This window comes from Manacus vitellinus, unplaced genomic scaffold (genome assembly GCF_001715985.3).
Source record: "Manacus vitellinus isolate BGI_N305 unplaced genomic scaffold, ASM171598v3 scaffold_39_pilon, whole genome shotgun sequence".
Taxonomy (NCBI): Eukaryota; Metazoa; Chordata; class Aves; order Passeriformes; family Pipridae; genus Manacus; species Manacus vitellinus.
The window spans coordinates 5,149,731-5,166,542 of record NW_021940534.1 but is presented as its reverse complement, the minus strand read 5'-3'; the positions used below and the strand labels follow the sequence as shown (position 1 = coordinate 5,166,542).

General features: G+C 41.7%; 1 protein-coding gene across 5 annotated transcripts in view; it reads left to right on the top strand.

Moving 5' to 3' along the window:
• The window catches only part of HIVEP1 (human immunodeficiency virus type I enhancer binding protein 1), a 128,663-nt gene that overhangs the window by 32,060 nt on the left and 79,791 nt on the right, over window positions 1-16,812 (top strand). For 2 of the 5 annotated variants that reach the window (XM_018077673.2, XM_018077669.2), the window contains exon 1: window positions 16,117-16,237. The exons of 1 other annotated variant lie outside the window; for it this stretch is intronic. In XM_018077673.2, coding sequence (XP_017933162.2) covers window positions 16,168-16,237 — 70 coding nt within the window. In that variant the 5' untranslated portion in view covers window positions 16,117-16,167. Of the gene's footprint in view, window positions 1-6,625; window positions 7,210-16,116; window positions 16,238-16,812 lie in introns of those variants that run through there. 2 more of the 5 variants (XM_018077670.2, XM_018077672.2) reach the window with 2 other exon arrangements.

The following is a 16,812-nucleotide window of genomic DNA, read 5'->3' as shown; positions in this document are numbered from 1 at the left end:
TAGCAGTCCCTTTTGAAGTAGAGTCCTGTATCTACAAGAAAACAGTATGCAGAGAAATAAATTCTGCTTTCAAGTCTGTATTTTATATATATATATATGTCTTATGCATCTTTTTTACACAATGTATGCTAACATGAATATTTACATATGAAAAGGAAATAGGATTTTAAACTATTTCATTGAATATGTAAGTATGCCTGTCCTTGTTTGATGTTTTTTTCTTCAAATAATCAGTAGAGAACTTTAAGCCTTTGGCATTTCACTCCCATCTTACACTAGTTTTCAGTAATTTCTTCTTGAGTGCTGATACTTGGTTCTGTCGTAGCTATTTGAGACTAAAGTTTCTCAGAAAGCTTTCATATCCATATTCACTGCTCAGAAACTGCCTCTCTGCTTTTTTGAGGTCCCCATCTTAATTTCTATGACAACATTTCCTAAACCATTTCACATGTTAATTTCTTGTTTTGGATTGAAAACCAGTGGTGTTCTCAGCTGTGGTTGAAAGCCCCAGTGTGATATCCAGCAGCTCCATGGCAGGGCTGTGACCTGATGAGAAGCTCTTCCCCAGGCTGGTCTGAGAACATCAGTAATGGCAATGGTTGCCTCTTCTGAACCCAGTTTATCACCGAGCACAGGGGAACCACCCAGGCGCTGTAAACGCAGCCACCTCTGGCCCATCCCAGGCTGCATTGCCTCGTGTCATGCAGTGCTGTTGTTGGTTATTAAAGGCATCTATGCCCTCATGTTGGCAGCCTACTAGACTATCTTCTTCCAGCTGAGCCTCAAGGCTTATTCCATCAGAGCTCAAGAGAGATGTGCCTGCCTTAGCTGTGTGCTGATGCTGTCAGTCAGATGGGGTGATATGGAGTAACAGGCCACTCTTGATCATGTACTGTGTGCCTGATTTAAGGGCCCCGATAGATCCTAGTTCAGAAGATTGATGCGTGTGGCTGCCACTGGGCAACGCGATTGAAACCGCACCCTGAGGACAGTGAGAAGAGTGCTGTTTGCGAGTTACCCACAGTTGGAGCCGTGACAATGATACACCAAGAACTTGTAATGAATCTTATGAGTCATTCCATTGCTGTTTGACATCTCTGTTTCCTTTAACTTAGGGCTCAGAGGGAGCCCAGAGACTCCTTCCTTCTTCACTTTCATGAGGAACACACCTCTGTGTGTTCTGGGCAGGCAAGGCACTTGTTGTAGAGAAGAACCCTGATTTGGAACACCACACAGAAATCCATCCTGGAGAACCAGCATTAGCAGAGAGTGAACAGCCATTCTGTTGTCATCTTCCAAGAAGTAACTGCAAAGTTGTGTCATAAATACTTGCGTCTCCGATCGTCACTGCAGAACGCGCTGTGTGACAGACGGCCTTGCTTAGAGGTCTGTATCTTAGAGATTGCACTGAGTCATATGGTTGATTATCTAAATGTAAATAATAATTGAGACATGTTAAAATTTGAATTTCATTAGGTGGAGGCTTTTAGACTTAAGCAAATGAATTATTTTTTTCATAAAACACTGTAACATGCTTACTAGCTTTGACAAAGAGTTTTTTCCCTTGATACAGAGATAGCAGATAATAATAAGCAGACAAGGTTATGCAACAAGGGGATATTTTAATCATCTTTGTTTTGGAAAAGACAGGCCAGAGTGAGGTACCTCTTAGAAACAATCTACTTCACTGATACTTTTCTTCAACAGATTGACAGCATCTCAGAAAAGAAAATAACTGTTTGCTATTCCTATTGTAGACTTCTTTCAATCACTGCGACAGATGTTCCAAGCATGTTGTTCCTCAGTTAGGTTTCTTTAGTAGTAAAAATACTGTGGTCTAAATATAGTTTAAATTGGTTGAGGTACCTTGTTTGAATATGATTCAAAATTGCATTATACCTAGTTTAAATCATAGTGTAACAGGACAAAACCACTGGAAAGACTAGTTAAGATTGTTTCAAACTCAGGTAGGACTTTTTATTCAATCATATTTAAAGTGGTTCCAAAGTGCTATGTTTTTCTAACATATCTTGCAATCTGACTTAGGATAAACACTAGATAGCATAGTGAACTCCCCTCCCCCTGTTCATTATTTGGAATTACCTTGGCTAAAAATGGAAAAAGTACTTAAATAATTCTCTTTTCCTGTATCTGCCATGATGTCTTGTAACAGCTGTATATTGGGAATACTCAGATTTTATTATCCTTTTTTTTTCAATAAAACGAAGTTTAGCATTCAGGAACAGTTGAAATGGCTGGATTAAGAGAGAAAACCAATACACATGTACAGTGTACCCATTATTCCTTTGGAGAATTGGGAGCTGAGAAGGCTGTGGCCCTTATGACCCCCCTTTCCTCTGCCAGGGAGTTCCAGTTCAAAGCTGTTCTGTCATCTCTCCTGCTGACTTGCTTCTGGAGGCCACTGGGAGACCTAACAGGATAGTGCAGGCTGAGTTCTGCTGAATGTGTTGGTGTTAAATAGCTCCTCCTTTTTACTCTCCCCCTCATTTTTTATCTAGATGACTGGTTGTTGCTCACGAGACCCACTTTTGGAGACCACTGGGTTGGGAGCACAGCTGCCTGCCTGGAATTGGGTCACGGTGGTGTGACAGTAACTGCACTGGCGTGCGTCCCTTACAAGTGCGATTCCAGTCAGTGACGTTGATCGGGGGAAACGAACGCTCTTGTTTGGATACCGGCTAGCTAAAGCTTTCTGCTCCCTCTTTTTGACATCTGGCATGAGGACATGTATACAGATGAAGTTGCTAAATTGTGGTGTCTGGGACAAGGTGCTCTTTCGGTTCCAAAAATGAAGAGTAAAGCAACAAAGTTCAAGGTTTATTTCGTCACTTGGACTTTCACTCCAGTGGAAGAGATTGGGATTTCAGCTTTAGAAAATGGAGATCTTCAGTTTGTTATCTGTTTTTTTTTTCATTACTAGTTAATTTCTTAATAGACTGTTAAAATAATCCTCCAAGAAGGCAGTAAAAATAGGGAGATGCAGGTGCAGTGATCTCCAGTCCATAATGACTGAAAACAGTTAGAAACCTTCATTTTGTGCTTATTTTGGGGGGAGGAGAGATAAGCTCACGTGGTAATCACATGCTGCCAGGTCATTGCAAGGAATCTGGTGGCAGCAGAAATGCTCTCTTCAAGGTCCTACTTCTGTGGGAAAACTCACTGGTAGTTCACTTGAGCATCCAATTTTGAGCCTTCACAGAAGAGAGTGGTTCACATATGCTTTGTTCTGAAGCCATTTGGGCCCTGCTATGATCTCACGTAAGGAGATGTTTTCTTCTAGGTTTGTTTTACAAATTTGGAGTTAGGATCATTCATATTGATCTTTCTTTTTCTTTGGTTTCAAGAGCTTCTCTGTGCAGCAGTGAAGACTGTAGCTGTTTACTTACTAATTTCTTTATGGTACTTTTGTTGATTTAGTCCTCGTAGGTATTTAAGCTGTGAGAACAGTGGGAAAGACTTTGAACACCTAATTTTTCTCCGGTTTTGTTCATGTGATTAAACAGAAGTCCTATAGCATTCTCCCAAGGAGGCACTTTTTATGGGTAATTTTACTATCCAAGGGCAGCTGGATACACTTTCGGGGGTTTTTTGCAGCATGATTCTGGCCTTCTCTTAATTGTTTCTATGATGATTTTTGTTTGTTTTTTAATGAAAGAGTGAAAGAGTTCTTGAGCATTTCAACAGGCAGCCTAGGGAAGTGGTTGAGTCTCCATCCCTGGAGGTATTAAAAAGACATGTACATGTAGCAGTTGGGGACATGGTTCAGTGGTAGCACTGTCTTAGTGGTTGGACTCAATGATCCTAGACGTATTTTCTAACCTAAATGATTAAATTACTCTAAGATCTACTACTTCTTGGGTTTGCTTTCCTGTTTGAAGAGCTGAGTGAGGCACGTAAGAACAGTTGTGGCATCAAGGTTTCAAACTTCATCTCTTTTGTCCAACTCCCATGACAAAGTATACGAGCATGGTGAAGACCTTTATTTCCTGAAAGGTAGATTGGTCATACAGGGACAGACATCTGAGATAACTTTTTATTTCTTTGTCCTTACCTGTTTATAACAACAAGGTTTCCAGCAAGAAGGTACTGCCTTTAGCTCAGCATTTAGCAGGGCAAATTACTGCAAGTGAGAAGAGGCAAAGTTTCTTGGAGATGAATGCAGTAAAGGTTGTCCTGCCTGCCCCATAGCATTTGGATATAGCTAATAAGAATGGGAAACACCTTGACCTTAATGTAACCTTCTGCCCCGGTACTTTGCCATCTGTCTCCAGAAGTGCAAGAGGAGATTTGCCTGCTTCTCACAAACTCTCCTACCAAGGTTGTCTCCCAGAAAGGGAAAAAGAAGAGTTATGTAACAGTGTTTTCTTTCAAAACTGTATGTTATAGAATTCAACCAAGACCCTGCTTTTAGCTCCAGTGGAAGTCTAAAACTGGCAAAAACATTTTCCAAGGTTCTTTTTATATGTGTATAAAGAAACTTAAGGAACCAATAGTTTAGTATGCGGGGCAGAATATTCCTAAATGACAGCAAGGAGAAAGGTTTTCAGGAAGAGCCACAACATCCGATTCACTAGTTACCGAGCTCCCCCTCTTCAACAGGCGATACAATTTCTTTGTCAGAAATCACCAGCGGAGAGCTCGGAGGAGAGGCAGTGTGCTGTGAAACAGAAACTGAGCCCCTTTCAGCTATGATACCTCCCTGTTGAACATTAATGAACTGTAGTGGCTATATGTAAGGTTTGTGGCTTGTTACATATGCTTAGCTTGTCAAAAGTTTCTCGGGGCATTAAGGGCAGGCAGTGTCATTTGTGCAATAGGCAAAGCTCTCTGCCTGTGGATGTTACAGTGACCTTACTTGAACTGATAAATAGCTGTCTTATCCACGACCTTTAATAACTGAAATGTATTCACCATTTACAGCCTTTTTATGGTTTGGTTCGAAAGAGATTAGTGGATAAAGTATATATATGTATGTATGCATTGCTGTGTGATCCTTTCTGGCTTGTAACAGCACATCAAGGAATTCAAGAGTTTAGGAGTAGCAAAGCAATCACTTTTCCATGTACTCTCTTTCTTCCTCATGAAAGGTGCTCATTCACAGGGATGCATGGTGTTGTGGAGCCTGTTATCTTAAAGAAAAGAAATTAAACAAAACACAACAGAATGTAATGTTGGGTTTTATCCTCTTAATGTAAAATAAGACTTACTTTTTGTTTGCATTTTCTGGTTTAATTTGAAAGAAAACAGAGATGATATTAAAATATAATGAGGGCAATTAATTTTGTGGTTCACAGTGGCTCGGATTTAGAAGAAAAAAAAAACCACCTTAATCAGCACAGTACTTAAGGGCTCCCTGTAAGAACATTGTGCTTAACCTTCAGCAAATGCTTATGGGCTGCCCTGAATAGTAACGGGTTTAAGCACATGCTTAAGTGTTTTCCTGAAGGAAGACCTAAGCATCTTGGCAAGTGTTACATTACGGCTTCATTTACCTTAATCATAAATCCCAGCATCAGAGGCAAACTTTTCTTTCATCTCTTGGCAGATATTGGGGTGTATAGATTTTTCCACCTCCGTTTGGCCTGCTTTCTATGGCTCTCTTGCTGCAACCTGATCAGTCCAGGCTGACCTTCAGGGGCGCTCCACATGGGCTGGGGAGCCTGCCCCCGTGGCTCCGATTGCCCGATCAAAGTCTGCACTTTGCCTTTCATCTGCCGGCTCTCTGCCCTTCCCAGGGTTATTAATTTGAAGAACTTAAAGACGCAACCTTTTTCTGCTGCGCCCGTTCCCGGAATGAGTAGGAATGAGAATTGCGTGTTCTCCAACGGCTTTGCTGTGGTCAGTTTTCCATGGTGGGAGATGGGATTGGAGCGGGTTAAATCTGCACCAGCTGGTTCTTGGTTAGCTGTCGGAAATGCAAAAAAAAGAAAGGAAGAAAAAACCAACAAACCAATCCCATAAAAACGGGGGGAAGGGGAAAAAAAAGGAAGGAAAAAAAAGGGGGGGAAGAATAAAAATGGGAGAAACAAGAAAAAAGAGGGGGAAGGAAAACGAAATAAAATAGTAGAAAATTGGGGAGAAAAAGGGGGAAGGAAAAAGGAGAAAATAGGAGTACAAAGGGAAAAAAGAAAAAAGGGAAACAAGAATAAAGGGAAAACAAAATGAAAAAGGGGGAAAAGGAAAGAAACAAAAATGGAAAAAAAAATGAAAAAAGAAAAAAGTTTTTTTTAAAAAAAGACAAAAATGAAAAAGGGGGGAAGGAGTAAAAAGGGGAAAAGAAAAAATATTAAAGGAAAAGAGAAAAAGGTAAAATAGGTGGGGGGGGGAAAGGAGAGAAAAAAAGGCAAAGGGAAAAAAAAAAGAAAGGAAAAAAGGAGAGGGGAAGGAAAAACGAAAAAAAAAAAAAGATAAAAACCCTCAAACCAACCAAGCTACACACCCCAAGGCGAACAAAACCCCCAAACTGAAGAGCACCGGGGAGCCCCGGGGCCCGCAGGCTGCTCGGGGCTCTCCCGCGGGGTCCCGGCCTGCCGGGAGGCCGGGCGCCCTCCTCTTGCGTAAGCGGCGGCCCCGCCGCCTTCCCGCTGGCTGCCGTTGCCATGGCGAGATAGCGGGGGAGGATTCCTGGGATCCGTAAACCGGGGGAGAGAGAGAGATAACGTCTTAACCCGGCACTCCGCTGCGCCTAACGTGATGTGTCAGGGTCGCCCAGGTGTCCCGGGGGAGGGTGACCTGGCGGGCGGCCCCGCACTGTTGCAGGCATCGTTTTAAATAAAATAAAGCTGGGGAGGGAGTCGGGGGTGGCTCTCGGGGTAAGAGGATTAGATGCGTTCGCATGGGGGCTTGGATGAGGAAAATATCGCAAGGCTTGAGGGAAGTGGGTTTGAGGAATTGGTCTCAATGGAAATGGGAGGCATCCGTGTTTATGAACATTCCTAGTGCCTGCTGAGAACTGCCTGGCAAGTGCTAGAAGGGGATTCTTTTTATCTTCATCTGCATATTTTATTATCATGGTTAGTTGTCCGTGTTTTATTTGTAAGCTGTGCACAATAAACACATCCTGAGAAGCTCTAAGCAGCGACTCCAAATATCACCCCTATGCTGATATCGAGCCTAGATCAAATAATTGACAAATGTCTTTTACGTGAATGGAAGGAATGACAGAAGAAGGCATCACTGTCTGCTTGGGTAAGTTTTCTTTCCGTTATCTTTAATTATTAGTGTTTTACACTGTCTCTTCCTTAGTGCCAGAATGGGAGCAGTCAACACTGGTGGGGTCTTCTTGTGCTTTTGATCTTCTTGCTACTCTTTGCCTGCTGGAATTCCTGGAAGCAGATGAGAATTCACTGAGCCCTGTCACTGTGTTCTCTTATCACTGCAAGGATGTCATTAGTGCAGGCAAAAACTTTATAAATTCTGATATTCAATTTTAAGTTTGGAAAAGATGATGTCTGGTCTAGAAGAGAGTATGAAAAATACTGGGCTGCAAATTACTGTGTTGTAAACATGTTTCTTAAGAGAAAAACTCTGACTGGGTTAATAATAATATCCATTGCCAGAAAACAGATGTGTGTGGGGAAAAAAAAATCTTAAGTGAATTTAACATTCTTAAACAGTTTTACAGCAGTGGGATAAGAAATGTGTTAGAATGTAAGAGAGTACACTACTGGGAAATGAGCTTGCATTACACCCACAGAGCATTTACTGTACATTAGTTATAACCCTGTTGTTTTTGTTGCCTGCAATTAATTGAGTAATTTCTTCCATGACTGAAACTGCAGGTTAAGCATGTTTGCTTTGAAAGCCAGTCTTCTGAATCAAGACGGCTTTTATACTTACCGTATTAACAAGCTCTTGCAAAGTGCATTTTGTGCACTATGGTTATGAATTCCTGAAAGGTATTGGTGGGGGTTAATTCACTGTTACATAAACAGCCAGTAACAGCTTTTGATTGTACTGGAATTGCTCTAAAATAGTTATTAGCTTCAAGGCTATAATAATGTTTTGCAAATATTATTTGTATGAAAAAGACAGAAATGGACTATAAGAACTTTAAAGCATTGAATTGAGGACACTGTTGTATACATAGGCAAAGCTGTAGTGTAGCTTTACCAGTGGGTTTTACAGCTGTGATGAGATCTGTATTTCCCAGTTGTACTTAGAACCCAACAAATTCATAACCAAACCAGTTTCCCAGAAGCCAAGTATGAAGACATTTGAGAAGGGGATTGTTGCTTTAGTTAGCAAAGCTTACCTGCTACCTTATGTTGCATGCACGCTGATATTCTAAAGATGCAGAAGTCAGAGCTGGCATCACATGAAGGTGAACAGTACAGTTGTACTGAACCGTGGGAGTGCAGGGGCAGTACGGGGAGCCAGGAGCTGGGGTTTATTGCAGCAAGGTTATACTGCAGTTCAGCTCACTCCAGGTGGTGCAGGAAGGAGCTGAGAACCAGTTTCTGAGTGCCCGAGTCCTTTGGCTGGGAAACAGGGGTGCCTGGAGGGCAGCAGATATGCCTGCAACCATTTCTGGTGGCTTCTGGTTTTGAAACTTCCCATGGGGAATTTGCTAGATACTTCTGTTGTTGAAGTGTTTATTTAGCAAAGCAGGCCTGGTACCTGTTGAAGCAGCCTGCAGAACTATCAATGTTGTCTTTGGGTATGAGCAATTGTTGTTTGCTCAGAGAACTGGAAGTCTTTGGATATGAGAACTTTGCTTATTTTTAGACATCCTTGGTTGCCCCTGGACTAACTTACAGCTGTTCTTTTCAGGAACTGGAAGTATTGCTTCTGCTGTATTTCTAGAAGTAAAGAGTACAGTGAGGGGGTTTTTTTGTATAATTCAGCTGGTTTTGCATGTGATTGTTCATATTGACAGCTCCTTTCCAAGAGATGAAGTAACTTATGTTTTGGTTGTTTCAGCTACAGGGATTTGTCTCTTGTTTATTTTAAAATGCAGTATTGTTCTGCATCACCAGCAGTTATTTATTTAGGCTTCTAAGGGAGACACATGACTTGGCATTAGCCTTTCTTTTCCTCCCATCTCCCCTGACCCCAAAGTAGTTCAGCCTGAAACTTGATAAATTAATCACAGTTACCTTGGCAAAATTATAAACAAATGAAGATGGATGAAGCTTGACCTTAAAATTATTTTGGCTGGGCATATGCAGCTGAAAACATTAATTGCTGTTTTCGCAGCTACCTTTGACAGTGTAGGGTTTCAGTAAATGTTTCCTCCTTGAAGGAAGTGAGACATGCCATGTCATCTGCTTCACTTCTGGAGCCTTCCTGAAGTTCCCTGGATTTATGAGTCATCTTAATCGATGTTGTGTAGAAATGCCTTTCAGATATTTTCACTTCCCTGACATGGAACTAGTGTCAGTTTACTTCCGTATCTTTATTTCGGTATATGTATGCTTGTCACAGGGAATTACGTGTTTGGGCACCATTTAAAAGTGGCAGACCTTTACTACAGTCAATACAATTATAATGGAATTAATGACATTTTAAATTAAGAAGAATTTTTGCTCCTTTGTCTGTTATGTACTATGATTTGATTATAAACCCCAGCAGTGCTGATGGCCCTGGAGTTGATAGATGACAGGACACGGTACGTACTGGAGTATCAGCTATTAATGTTGCTTCATCCAGTCCTGTTTTTATTGTGAAAAGACATTGAGAAGGTGCCTATATCTCAACCATGAAGTTTATTTAGAGGGAGACTCCAGAAGAACATCCAAGCACAAAACTTTCCATTAATATATTTGGAAGTCTTTTTGTGATAATAAGTCTAACAGTACAAGTTTTTGTAGGGTATTTTACCAAAAGTGATGCTAAACTGTCCCCAGGTTGCCTTTCATCTAGAAAGTGGGTAGTACAGGGAGATGAAGGAGCAGGAATAAGACTTTTGGATCTTATCAAAGATCATTCTGCTGGCCCAGCCAGAGGTGAAATGTCAGGTGGGAGGTGGAGATGGTTTCAAAACCCACATGGGTTTCTCTTGATGGGGTCTAAGTGCCCATTTGAGACACTGTACAGGTGTACCATACTGTTTCAGTCTTTTCTGTTTGGGTTTTGTATGCTATAAAGTATATGGTCATAAACCAGTTCAAGCTGAGCACAGGAAGATTTTATTCTGGTTGAACATCTGTGCTTTATTATACGTCTTTATCATCGTGGGTTTATTACTTAATAATAAGTTTTATCTTTAAAGATCATTTTCTAAAAGATTGAAACGGGTATTACCTCACCTAGGAGTTATGAGTGTGATTGTTGGGAGCAGCTGGAAGTTGAGTTAGATGAATACTGTTTTAATTGGCAGGAGTTCTACCTTCAGTTTCTGTGGGAAAATTAATTAGTTAAAACTCATCACCAATGTAATTAGAAAATTTTCAACTATATTATGAAGATTCTTGGTTTTAAAATTAATTGCTACAAGTTGGAAGAAGAGGCTACTTTCTAACTAATTATGCATTGGCCATACAATAATTGGTTTACATTGTATTTCAGAAATTCATACAGAATTCAGTTGTGTTTTTGGAGAAGGATTTTAGCTGTAGCTTTGTGTGGGCCCACTCTGAGAGAATCCTATAGGGTCTGATTTTCAGAAAGCCCCTTGCTGAAAATTGGGCTAGTTTAAGAGAATTGTGTTGGGGTGCTTTGACTCACTGGCTGTTTTTGAAGTCTTCAGTCTCACTATTTAGTACTACCTGTCAGAATGTGCAAGAGAGGTTTATGGCCACCCGTAGCTGCAATAGCCATATGTAATGAGACACTGACACAGGTTGCCCAGAGAAACTGTGGATGCCCCATCCCTGAAAGTGTTCAAGACCAGGTTGGATGGGACTTTGAACACCCTGGTCTAGTGAAAGTTGTCTCAGCCCATGGCAGGGGGGTTGGAACTAAATGATCTTTAAAGTCTCTTCCAACCCAGACCATCCTATGATTCTATGAAACAGCAGCAAATCAAGCTGCCTTTAAATTTTTGTGTGTCATTGGAACAGACACCAATAAATGAGAAGATATGCTCAGGGGGACATCTAAGGGGCTAATTCTAGAGTATGTTGTGTGTAAGTAGTTGACAATAAGATATCTATGTATCACTGTAAGACTTCATGTATGCAGCCACTGTGCTCCTTAGAAATATAATTATCTTTCCAATAAAATATATTTTTCCCTCTGGCATCATCTTCTTGTCACGTTCCATCCTTGGAGCATGGAAATGTTTTGTGGTCTGGAGCTATAAGGCACAAAGAAAGGTTGTAGTGGGCGCCAGTACCAAACTCACATATCCCATGACAAGTTCCTTAACCCTGAGACCAGACTCCCCCATGGTAAGTAATTCCCTATGGTGTTTCACCCTCGCCTCTTCATCATCATCCCACATATTCTCTGCCTCCCCATCAATGAACCATGTGGTCAAAAGCAAGAATCCCCTTCCCTTTTCCCGCTTGCCATAGGAGAGGGAATTTTATGCTGCTGGTAGGCGTCTTGCTGCCTGCTTTTTTTTTATTGCTCTGTGCCTGGATGCTTTCCAAGGCAGTCAGTCCTTACTTTCATCTACGCCCTGGGATTCCACAGGTGTGACAGAGAAGTGAACCTTTGTGTGAGATTTGGCTGGTTTGCAGAGGTGCTTGCCACTGGGAATTGGAAGTCATAACAAGGGAGTTCCCACGGATAGGTGGATGTTGTGGGGTTGTGCCAGGAAGTTTTGGTTTCCTAAGAAAATTGAAAGATGAAATTCTGGTTCTCCTAAAGTCCTTTGGAGCTTTATAGTCAGCCTGAGCATGATCTGAATGCTTTTCATTGCTCTTAAGGCGTTTAAGTTCAGAGCTTGGTCTCTTTATCCGATGTCCTCTGTTGGAAGTGTTTTGGTGGGGCAGTCAAATACTCACCTGAGTTTGGAACATGGGATTGGGGAAGGCATATCAGCTGCACCTAATTTATTCCCTGTGAGATATTCAGCTGTTCCTGCCTACCATTGTAGGGGACACATGGAAAAGACAAGCATTTTGAGATCCATACTTGTTTGTAGCTTTACAATGGCTACAGTGTTGTTAGTGCAAAAAGCAAAACATATCCCTATTGAAATTACTTAAAACAGGAGTATTTTTAGAATGAATCCCTATAATGAGGTAGTAAATTTTGTTTATAGATTGGAACAAGCAATAGATATTAAATCCACACTTAAAAATGTGTGCCAAACCATTCCTTGTGGGTATGTCAGATGACCTTCAGATTTGCACTCTACTCAAACATCTGCAATTAAAGCTCATTGAAATTAGATTCATAGGTCATTGTTGACATTATTTTTAGAAGTATGACTTTGTTTTCCTTTATAACTTGTATTTAATGGGAAAAAACAACAAAAACTAAAATGTCAGAAAACTCAAAGAGACCAACCCCCACCTGGCTACAACCTCCTTTCAGGTAGTTGTAGAGAGTGATGAGGTCTCCCCTGAGCCTTCTCTTCTCCAGGCTGAACAACCCCAGCTCCCTCAGCCTCTCCTCATTGGACTTGTGCTTGAGTCCCTTCACCAGCCCTGTTGCTCTTCTCTGGACCTGCTCCAGCACCTCAATATCCTTCCTGAACTGAGGGGCCCAGAACTGGACACAGCACTCCAGGTGTGGCCTCACCAGCACTGAGTACAGGGGAAGAATCACTTCCCTGGACCTGTTGGCCACACTGTTCTTGATCCAGGCCAGGATGCCATTGGCCTTCTTGGCCCCCTGGGCACACTGCTGGCTCATGTTCAGCTTCCTGTCAATCCAAACTCCCAGGTCCCTTTCTGCCTGGCTGCTCTCCAGCCCCTCTGTGCCCAGCCTGTAGTGCTGCAGGGAGTTGTTGTGGCCAAAGTGCAGGACCCAGCACTTGGCCTTGTTGAACCTCATCCTGTTGGAATGAGCCCAACTCTCCAACCTATCCAGGTCCCTCTGCAGAGCCCTCCTGCCTTCCAGCTGATCAACACTCCCCCCCAGCTTAGTGTCATGTGCAAATGTATTGAATTTGGCTTTTCAAGTTCTGCATGGCTTCTAATTTAAATTAATAATAAACTTGAAAGAAAGATTTGGATAAATTTTTGTTGTTGTTGTTGTTGTTGTTTTTATTTTTTAAGAAAATATGAAACTTACCATTCTAGAAAATATTTTATAATGTAAATTTGCTGAATTTCTGGCAGAAAAGTTGTTTTCGGCACGTTTCCTCTGACAACATCTTCTTGTCATCCACAAGGGAGCCTACAATTTTTCTGGGGAAGATATGTGTCAGCTCAATGTAGGCCACTCCAAGCTATAGCAAATAAGTCAAACTGCTACAGCCAAATAATGATAGCTGTGTCCTTAGGTAATATTAGAATGGGAGAAATGGCCATTGCATTTAGAATTTCAAAACACTGGAATGTCCTAATGAGAATCTCATTATTGACTGGTGTTAGGAAGTCTCTGTGTACCTTAACAGTGCATTCCCCAATCGTGATGTGTTTCAGGTTGTTTTGCCCTGATTTCATGGATATGTATTACTTGTTTTGGAGATAAATGTGAGGATAATGTGCCATATAATGCATTTTAATCTCCAGTTGACATTTAATGTCAACCTGTTTTCTTAAAACCTGGTTTTTATAGGGGGAATTTTACAGGAGAGCATATGGATTGATATGCTTGATCTGCTTCTTGTTACACAGGATTTGCAGTATAATACTTAAAGCCCCTTTGATAATACAGTGCAGAGATTTTTACTGGCCTGTACAAGATATTTCCAAAATGTGTTTGCTAGTGCAGTTTACTGAAGCCTTCAGGTTTTCCTTGGCATTATGCCTTGAGGAAGCTTTACTGTTCCACTGTTTGTTTTCAAGTTTTACTTCTTAAATATAAATTAGATGTAGTATAGAGCAAAAATTTGTACATTAATATGACCAGCCATCTCAAATCTGAGCTAGAATTGAAATATTACAAATAAAAGTTTGGGTTGCTCTGGCTAAGTCTTGTTGAATTGTGTGAGATGGGGTGTATCATTTCCCGCTGCGTATCTTCAGCAATCAGCAGTGTAACAACGGGCTGATTGGTTATTTACTTTTTATTTTCTCTCCCATAGATCTTATGTCAACAGCATTCAAGCAGAGTGTAGCATGGTTATTTTCACTGTATCTTTGTTGGTTGCATAGATCAAAACGCAAACAGTTTTACAGAAGTTGCGTTTTTATATCCTGGCAACTTCTTATTTGTCCTTGTTCCTATTAAAATGTTTAATTTCCCTGAGACAGCTTGACCTTTTCCTTCCACTTGAAATAATGACAAGGGCAAATATTTGTCAACATCCTTTCAACTTGATGTCGGTATCTTGGAGGTATCTGCAGCTGAGGTGGTGGCCAGTGGTGGGAATGCCCCTCTCTGCCTCCATCTCTGCAGCAGTCCTAGTGGTGATGTGCAGCTGCCAGGGTATCACCACCAGCCCCAAGGGCCACCTAGAGAGCTTGGCTTACCCACCCACCCTTCCAAAGCCCTGGGTGGCTGGGGAAGGACATGAAGAGCAGGCTGCAGGTCAGTTATCTTCCTTTCTCCTGGCATGACACTGCGTTATTCCAGACCTCTTAGCTGTATTCAGGTGTAAGGTAGTGACAAATCAAGGAAATTTTAGAGTACCTCCAAACCCAGTATATCTGTGAAGTTCCTCTATTTTACTTTGTATTAAATGATTAAAAATGGTGTTTAGGGTGAATGAATGATACCTGAACAGACTCAGTGACTTTGTCAGGATGTTTAGGACCTTGAGCAGAGGTATGGATTTTGGGAACCTGTAATGCTTGTGAAATAGAATCAGTATTCAGAACCTGTAATGCTTGTGAAATAGAATCAGTATTTTTTAAGAGTGTATATATAAGTTAAACTTCTTGGGAGAAGGGGACTAACTGGTTTTTTTTCTCCCTTTTATATGTGTCTAGCACACTGCTCATTATATGGAGTCCTAATCCTTCACTGGCAGATGGTGGTATGAATACCAGTGATTTCTCCTTGTCTCCTTCAGACCTGTATGATTAAAAACCTACCTATGTGACTAAAATCCTGCATCAGCATCAAAGTGATTTGGATTCCTTCATGCTTTTAGCTACCAAGGTTGCCAGTTAAAAAGACTTATTCCTGCTTACATGATCAGAGATCTCTGTTGCACTCTGCCTGGCACAGACCTACTGATGATGGATGTGACTGGTACCTACACAGAATGTGTTCCCAAAGGGAAGCTTTCCACAGTGTTGAATGTCCTTTAGCTGAAGACTTGTTCAGGAGGGAGAAAGTATTTTAAAGAAACTGGCAGGTACAAATCCTTATAATAAGGCTCCTGTGGTCTGTGCATGTGCTGCCTGACAGACCTGCATTTGGTTTCACTGGTGGCCTTTCAAATGCAGGGTTAGATTTCTTAGATGTCACTGCAGGTAAGCAGTCCCAGTTATCTCCCCACACAAAGTCTCTTTGCCTTTTCATGGGCACATACTCTCTTGATTGTTCATATCCTGTGCTTTGCTGTGGTCTTTCTCTTGCAAAATGAGTTGAAGTGTTTAATTTAGGAAGAACAGGGTCACATATTGCATGCTGCTGCAAAATGGTGGTGGGGCTTGCTGGCGTAGGTAGCTGTCTTCTGTGGCTTTGGGAGGAATGTTCAGCAGATACTTCATGACCTTCTGTAGGAGGAAAAAGGTGCACAGGTGACAATGGAGGAGGTTCTTGTGAATGTCGAGGTCTCTTGCAAGTCTGGATATCAGCCTACGTTCCAGTATATAGGGAGAGAGTTGCACTAACAAGAAATTAATGTCTCCTTTATTTGGAAACTGAAGGTCTTGGTGCACCACATTCAGAGTGCTTCTGTGGCTTCACTTCCAGACTTAAGTCTGAATAAACAAATATGTTCCAGCTGGAAAGGAACTGATTTTTCTTTAAAAAAAAAACCACCTTGGAGTGCCTTGGGTGTGTTGGGTAATTGTGTACTCAAGAAACGCACTTACATAAGTGAAGACACTCCTGTAACCCTTGCCTGCCAGGAAGGCAGGTGCTGCAGAAAATCTTCCTCATCTCAAAGGAACTCCAGTAGGTGCAAAAGCGGGGAAGAACCTTTATCCTTTGCACTGTATTTATTCACAAACAGAAGTTGTCTTTGGCATGGCTGCTTGGCACCAATGGATCCCTGGTTTTTATCCTGTGGAGCTGCTTTTTCTTGTTGGTGTTGCGGGTAAGTTTCCTTTTCTAACGTGGGAGAGGTGGGTATTTTCCATAGTTTTTCACAAGGCTTCGCCACCGCTGGTTGAAACAGCCCAGCAAAGCACCTTCTGGAGGGAGGATAGGAGTCAGAAACAAATGTGGAGGGAGGTAGAGGCAGCATGCAGCAGAGCACGGTGTGTAGGATATCGGTCTGGGTTTCCTAGTTCAGTAAAGAAGACCCACGCAGATTGTGAGGGACTTTTTACAAGGGCATGTAGCGACAGGACAGAGGATAATGCCTTTAAACTGAAAAAGAGTGGGTGGTAAATTAGATATAAAGAAGAAATTCTTTACTGTGAGGGTGGTGAGACACTGGAAAAGGTTGCCCAGAGAGGTGGTAGATGCCCCATCCCAGGGAACAGCCAAGGTCAGGTTGGACAGGGCTCTGAGTAAGCTGATCTAGTTGAAGATGTCCCTGCTCTTTGCAGGGGATTGGACTAGATGACCTTTGAAGGTCCTTTCCAACCCAAACTATTCTATGATTCCAAATCCTAAACAGTGGACAGTGATGTCCAGATCTACCTCTCATGCTTAACAGTGTGCATT